The sequence below is a fragment of the Polistes canadensis genome, unplaced genomic scaffold, assembly GCF_001313835.1.
Source record: "Polistes canadensis isolate GaletaPanama2010 unplaced genomic scaffold, ASM131383v1 scaffold_21, whole genome shotgun sequence".
Classification (NCBI taxonomy): Eukaryota; Metazoa; Arthropoda; class Insecta; order Hymenoptera; family Vespidae; genus Polistes; species Polistes canadensis.
The window spans coordinates 445,604-454,037 of record NW_014569568.1 but is presented as its reverse complement, the minus strand read 5'-3'; the positions used below and the strand labels follow the sequence as shown (position 1 = coordinate 454,037).

The window sequence follows — 8,434 nt, the reverse complement described above, 5'->3', positions numbered from 1 at the left end:
TCTTTTACCCTTTTTTTTCTTTTTTTTTTTTTTTTTTTTTTTTCTTGTCCACACAGAATAAAGATATAAATTTGTCAAAAGTAATAAAAGATTGCGAAAAAGAAAATAGGTAATAAACGATGGACCCTTAAAAATACTTCAACGTTTAACAACGGGTATACTCAGGTATACATTGAAGTATTATTATGATCGTTTAGGTCCCTTCCAATGTATTGTCCATCTGTGAGCAGAAGGTTGGATGCACACAGACGAATAGCACAAATCTATTAGGGTAGATAATAACGAGGGAAAAACATTTTTATTGGTTACATATATTTAGTTTCAAGGTTGGAGAAAAAATATTGTCAAATTGTAAAGACATTTGTTTCGAAATGAAAGCCTTATAATTGTTTTACGATTAAATTAAGCACAATATACGTGATTTTTAGGGTAGTCGAGTTCATCCGTGCCCGTCGGATTCCTCTTTTCTCTTCGACAAAAATGAAACATTACTTTTCAAGTTTGGAAAATACTTTATCACGAATTATTTTTTTGTTTAAAAATTTTTATCAATAAAAATAATGAAGGACAATATTTTAAACGTTAACGTTGTCTCTCGTTTTACGCTAATTCGAAAGAAATTATTTGTCATACGAGTTTTTTTGTCAACGAACGTAAACAACGCGATAAGAAATTGTTCGACGCGTTATTAACAAAATTTAAATATCTTTGAAATATCGCAGAAAACAGTGTGTGTAAAAATTTGAAAGGAATAGAAATAGAGGTGTAAAGTAACCGAAAAAAAATCGATACGCCAAAATATTTCTCTTCATTTCATTTTATTACAAATTATAATAACACATGCGAAATAAAAAATCAAGTGGATTCGTAAAAAAAAAAAAGAAAAAAAATCACAACAATTACCTTTTTCCGGTGTTTTTGGTAGACTTCCTGAACTGTGTTGCGAACTTGGTGGCGATGGACTTTTAGATGGGCTTTTAGATGGGCTCGAAGATGAACGAAGTGAAACTGGTCTTCTAACAGTATCGACAACAATAACAGTTTCGTCTTCGTCTTGTTCCTGTTGTTGATCATCGAAATTAATCGCAAATTTTTGCATTTCACCGTTCAATTGTGTCCCTTGCATAAGTGAATGATGTTTTTCTTTCTACACTTTTGTCGCACTTTTGTTTTGGATTTCTTTTTTTATATTTCGTCAACACTTTTCGCGAATGATGATTATAACCACATACATAGATCTTAACAATAAAAAATAGAATACGTTTAAACACTTATTTAAACAAAAAGTGTCTATTAAGCTTTCTGAATTGATATTCGTCTCGATTATTATTAAACCATATTCCAAAATACTTCGATGTATAATACACAAAAGTAAATGATAATTGTGTTCAATAATCGTGTGTAATGACACTTTAATGATCGTGCCGTAAACTAGTAATCCAACTTGGGCTAGGTTTTGTTAACTTATATTCGCGATCTAATATTATATAATTATTTAAACAGAGACCCCCCACACAGTTTGGAAGAAGAAAAAGAAACAAAGTTTCTACAATTAGTTAACTTTATCTAAACACACGAATAGTTCCGTACACCTCGAGATTATTGAAAGAAGTGAAGACTATAGCAAACTTGATGATACTACTAGCTTAAGGATTCTAACACAACTGGTATCCTTCTGATTGGTCGAATGGGATCGACCCCTCTTATATGACTTAGCTTTGCTTCCCCACTTCTTCTCACCAGTTTACCACCACCACCACCACTACCACCATCAACATCAGCATCTCTCTCTCTCTCTCTCTCTCTCTCTCTCTCTTTCTATTTTCCTGCCATCACCACCATCAGAACCACCACCACCACTATCACCACCACCACCGTCACCGCCACCGCCACCGTAACTTTTCTTCCTCTTTTTAAAGTACCATCATTTATTCCACAATTATACTTTCTAACATTGACTAACATTTATCATTAACTTTCTATTATAATAATATAGAAATAATCTATATAAAAAATCTTTATTTGATGACATCGTTTCTCATGTTATCTATCATATTTTATAGCTTTTAATTATAGTATTAATATATGTGCAACACCATGAAATAAGGGAAATGTTCTTATAATTCGATGGGGGTATTTGTTCAAAGGTAAAATTCTTCAATTAAATCACGTGTTTAAATTGTACGGTTCTAATCAAATACGCTTTCGACGATAATACGCGAGATTAATGTGTAATAATTATATTGTATGATATTTTTTTTTATACAATTTTTTATGTCTGTGTGTGTGTGTGGGTTAATAAAACTTTTACAAGAGCTTTTTATTCTTTGAATAATTTTCTTTTAACATTATATATCTACAAAATTATTTTTCTAATCGATATAATCAAATATCATTATTATTATTAATAATAATAATAATCGTATGTGTCTCTAATCGAATGGGGATGCAAATAAAATGTCGATGAATTTTATCAACGAGAAAATATTATTAAGAATTTTGTCGAAAAGAAATTGTAGAAAGTTTTTTTTTTTACATTCCTTGGAAGTGAGGGGGGGGGGGTAGAGAAAAAAAAAAATAAAAGAAAACTAAAAAACTCACCCTCGAGGAAAAAAGTCGACTGACCGTGTCTAAATCTTTGTTTACTACTATAATTTAAGAATGAACCGAAACTAGAGCAATATTTTAAGAAATCGCATTTCATATCTCAAACGCAACAAAGATCACGCATGATGATTTTATCCATAGAATTTAAAGACGTAAAAAACTATTCATCTTTTTACGAGGAGGAATCTATTCATTTTCGGTTCCCGTTTCGGTTTGTTTCTTCAATATTTACGAGGACACCCTGACGATTTCTTTCTATAAAAAAATAACTTCGACTAAAATCTGGAGCATTTTTATTTTTTTTTTGTTCATTCTTCCTTTTTTTAGGGAGTTCGAGAGAATTAACCGTTAGTTTCTTTACGGGAGGGAAAAGAAAAAATAATGAATAAAGGAAGAAAAAAAAAAAAAGCATAACATGTTCAACGGCGCGAATAAGAATATAATTGTTCGATCATTTTTTCAATTTCGAGATTGCTCAATTAAATTATTGCATAATTTCGTTAGTTAGTTTTGTTTTTTGTTTGCTTCAGCCGTAATTTTGTAAAAAAACAATGATTTGTTATGAGAATTCTATCTTTCAGGCAGGATACTTTCTTCGATACCTACCTCCCCCCTTTTTTTAACCATTTTTATTTTTTTACCAAAGCCATTATTTCCAAAATTTCTAAACACCGATCAGCTCGTAACTCAACGATTTTTTTTATGTTTTTCCGCATTCTCTTTTCATCCCTAACGGGGGATATAAACGTGACGTAAAAAAAAAAACACACACACACACACACACCTACACACACAAAATAAAAGAACAAGAGAAGGATCTTCCACCGTGCACAATTTCATTGTGATTGCGTGGAGAAAGAGAAGTTAAAAAAAAAAAAAAAAAAAATGAAAGAAGAAGAAGAAGAAGATAAAAAAATACTTTCTCTCGGTTGAAAACAGTTTTTTGCTATTTTTCCTGGTTTTTTATTTTTTTCTTTCTTTCTCTTTCCATTCATTTATTTAATGTCTTTTCCTACAAAAATACTTTTCAAGAATCTTAATCCAATCGAAAAGTAAGCCCTAACTTGATGTCAAATATTTTCTCATCCTAAAATATATGATTAACGATTACTAAAAAAACCTACCCTCCCACGATTAATACGTATGACTAATATTTATTTAATCAATGGGATCAGTATTTATCGAAATACATATATAAAATTATAATTTAACAGTAATCCATATGCCGGGGGGGGGGAAAATATATGAAATCTTTATATGCTCCCCAATATATATAAACATATCAAAGATATATTAGAAAGTAATTATCGAATTGATAATAATCCAATTAACTTATCTTAAGTATTATTACCATTAGAAAAGAAAAACAATTGTCTATTATAATATATAATAAATTATTATTATAAATAAAAATGTGACAAACGAATATATAATGAAAATTTAATACAAATAATAATATATTTTTTCTTTAATTATAATTACGTGTTTACGAGATGTTTGCGTGGGTACGATGCATGCACACACTTATAATACAATATTTCATAAATATAATCAATAAAAATAGATTATCATATATCAAGGGAAACACATAATCGAATTTTGAAATGGAGCTATCTTTATTATCATTGCGTCAGGAAGTCGAATGTTATATCGTATTGCAATAAAGCCAACTGGATGGACTTGAAAACGATTATACGATTGAATAGCAGGTAGAATAGATAATTGACGCGAACGGCCAATCCAGATGTGGTCGCAATCATGCCGCTGATTAAACGCTTTGATTAACCGTCTAATTTACTTGTGTGTACGATGTAACGTCGCTTTATACCTGAAAATCTATGCAGTTCGATACCTGTTAACGTACTCTAAAGTATATACATGCATGCACGCACACATAAACCCACACAATGATACACCTGTCAGTATATAACAGAGTCCATAACGCGTAGCAATTGTACCCCCTACCCCCTACCCCTACCCCCTGTCCACTGTTGCCCCCCCCCATCACCGTACGAAACGATACACATTTCAAACGTTCGAATTCAATTCAAAGGTGTATTGTACGATTTTCGCGAAAAAAAACTATCGTTAAATATCTTTCAGACTTTTTTTCTTTCTTTTTTTTTTTTTTTTCAAAAACAATAGCTTTCAAGTGATACCCATGAAGTTATTTATTTCGTTATATAATTATCTCTCTTATTGTAAAAATAAATGTTACGATAGGGTAATAAATTAATTCAAATTTGTCAATGAATTTGTAATACTGCGTATGTAGAGAATGTCTGTGAGTTTATGATAGTGAAAAAGTATATAGTATAGTGTTTATTTCGAAATTTTATTTGCTTGAAATAAAAAGAATCATTATAATATAATAGAAATATATGATTTATAATATATTCTCAATAAGATTGATTTTATCTAATCAAATGTGTGTTAAAAACGAATAATGTGTTAAATTATCTATTCTTAATTTTGAAAATATATAAACATTAACGTTTTACTAATAATCAAAATATAATTAAACGAAATAATGATATAAATGTAACACTCAATAAAATAAGACACATTATAGTGATAATAGAAATGTTTTGAATTTAAATAATCATAATTAATAGATACGATTTGTTATACTTATATTTTTTATGTACTTACATTATTTTACATTGTGAAATATATTTGCTTGTAATAACTAATGGATTACCAATCACAAATGACTAATAGTTTAGGTATAATAATAAAAAAATATGATGTTCTTCCTCAATAAAAAAGATATTATCGATTTAACAGGTATTTCATCGATATATCAATTATAATAATTGTTGAACACAAATATAAATATTTATTAGTCGTGAGATTTTGTTGAAAAAAAAATGTGTATATTATTAGAAATAATTGAACATGTTTGAGCTTAGTCAACGGGGATAACTAAAGAGACCGAACTAAATCTGACTTATTGAAAGTATGATCAAAAAAGGAAAAAAAAAAAAAAAGAAAAAAAAGGGTAAAAGAAATGTGTTGTACGATAGTGAAGCATGTGGACATACTTGAAAAAGAACTCCACGCATTCTCTCATTTCCCACTCTCTTACGGATCGCAACTGCTCGAAACTCTTAAGTCTCTCTCTTATCATTTCGTTCGTTAAGGAAAAAAAAAACCGGCGAAATGACTTCGAAAAGATTATTTCACACGTTCCCTGACAGATGAAAACTGATTCTCACAGTTCACGTATCTATATTACCTCGGATATAATATTATTTCGTGATTAATTCATTACCATTCGCGATGAGATTTCCTAATTTCAAATTTTACGATCTCTTAATAAACACCAATCGAAAAGAAGTCAATATCTTAATAATTTTATTATGTTAAACCCATTGTATCGAAATCAGACAGTTTTACGACTAATATAATACTTTCTTTTTTATTTTTTTTATTTTATTGCACCGAATAATCTCGTTGAATGGCTTATAAAAAACAAAAAAAAACAAAAAAATAAATAAATTTAGACAAATATATATAAAAGTTATTATATTCAGTGATAAGTTATGAAAAAGAAAAAAATTTCATTTGCTATTAATATCAGTGCTACTGATTTGTATGCACAGCTTTTATTTAATCATACGTATATACGTTACGCGTATATATTTGTGTGTGTGTATGTGTGTTTGTAGGAAAGTATAATTAAGAAAGGTGGCCTATGCCGAGCGGCAAGATGAAAGCGTTTCGTAGCTTTCTTTGCCGTCCTCTGTTAAGAGATTTCATCCATTTTTATCACACACGTTGGTAACATCGCTATCCATACGTGGTATTAGTTCTATCCATGGGTGGGATTTTGTACGACAGTGAAGCGTGTTTCGTGGCATCGTGTTAATTAAAACGGTCCACCGGAGACTTCACCGAGATGCCTATAACATTAACTCTAACACATTTCAATATTTTAATATATATATATATATATTGTATGTTTAACTTATATCCTACTTTTGTCAATGATTACAATCATCAAAATATATTGTTGGTTATTTATAAATATTATTCTCCTAGATATCTTATACGAAATAATTTTAAAGCCTACGTACGTACAGTAAATGTATCCCAAAATTTTCGAAACCGGTATATTATAATAGTATGTTTTATTTAAGTAAAATTATAATTAAAAAATTCTTCGTACCACACCTAATTTGTTAATTTTTCTTTTCATCACAAACAAATTACCTTTTGAGAATTTTATCCGTTTTTATTTTCCACTACGAATAGGTGATTTTTCTTTCTTTTTCTTTTTTTGCTTTTTGTTTTTTAATAGGAAACCGATCCAATTTGGAAAGACAAACGGTAAGTGCCGGAATTAGGATGAAATTAGGCGAGCCACTTAAACCACATACGTTCGAAGCAATTTGGAAGCACTCCAGGAAGCGGCACCATGTAGAAGTACTCTACTTCTTCTTCTTCTTCCTCTTCTTCTTCTTCTTCTTCTTCTTCTTCTTTCTCTTTTGAGAACCAAAAATCCTCTCTTCCTGCTTCCTGCACTTCACTTTTTCTTTTTTCCTCCCTGCGCTTTCTTTTTTCTTTTTCTTGCTTTTCAATCCTCTACTTTTCCACGTAGGAAGAAAAATCTTTACCACCCGGGCACTGTTTTTAGATCCTGCGCCGGTGACAAGATTTTTTATGCTCGCTTATTAGAAACAGAGACAGAAAGACAGAAAGACAGACAGACAGATGCGTCTCGAGGGTGCATTCATTTTAAGAACAAGAAGACTTTTTCAAGAAAATGTAACTGTTGAATTAACACGGAACCACACTTATAAAATCATTTTAAATAAAACTCCATTCTTTCACAGGATTATCAGATTATTATTATTATCATCATCATCATCAATCGTGAAACTTAATTCCGATCATTACTTTTCTATCTCTTATTTACAAATTAACTTTACGAATTTTTAATAAGAAGATATCATAGGGAATTTGAATATCAAAAAAAGAAGTAGAACTTAATTGTTGATAAGTTGGACGTTTCGTCCCTTTATTGGGACTACTTCAGCAACTGGAAATTATATTTTATTGTTATTTTTATATTACGAAATACATGAGACCCACATACATTCTTATTAAGAATTTTATTTTTGGACGAGAGAAAACAACTGGTTTACGAATTTTGTTTAACGCGTTATCATCGCGTTGTTAGAAGGAGGGGAGGAGAGGAGAGGGGAGGGGGGAAGGGACAAAAAAATGTTTAATTATTTCGCAAATGGTCGATGATAAAGATGTGAAAAATGAATTTCCAGTTATATATCGTATATATAGGATATACGATAGTTAGCAGTAGGAAGAGAGTGGAAAACACAGAAATATCGCAATAAATTCGTATAGCATAAATCCCAACGGGAATTCGCGTCGAGATGAAAGTTAATGCCTCTAATTTCGCACGATCATCCCCTAATTTAATCAAAGCGTCAACTTCGTCCGTTCAAAACGAACCCCTCGCCAATCCCTGCCCCCCCCCATCCCCCTATTTTACCTCGTCATTTCAAGACTGTACTTTCCAACGCGAGTAGAAAGAGAGAGAGAGAGAGAGAGGGTGTAGACGATTTTGCTAACTCGGTTATAAATTCGGTACCGTATTATGTTCGAGAAAGCATAGACCCCTTTCTACCCCCGTAGCCTTTTATCTTCCACCATTCTACCTTCGGCTAGGAAAGAACGGCTATGATGGCGGCTATGAGGAAAAACCTTCTTGCATTAGATTTTAGTTTTGAATTAAATTACGGATCCTGGAGAGTTATATATATTTTCAATTTTGTATATTAATAAAATGAATATAATCATT

The 8,434-nt window shown here is 30.7% G+C and overlaps 1 protein-coding gene across 1 annotated transcript in view; it reads right to left on the bottom strand.

The window, feature by feature from the left end:
* LOC106793921 (homeobox even-skipped homolog protein 2-like) overlaps positions 1-1,099 on the bottom strand; it is a 3,787-nt gene extending 2,688 nt beyond the window's left edge. The window contains exon 1 of the mRNA XM_014761213.1: positions 904-1,099. Within this exon, the coding sequence (XP_014616699.1) occupies positions 904-1,099 (196 nt within the window). The remainder of the gene's footprint in view (positions 1-903) is intronic.
* Between the last annotated feature and the right edge of the window lie 7,335 nt (positions 1,100-8,434).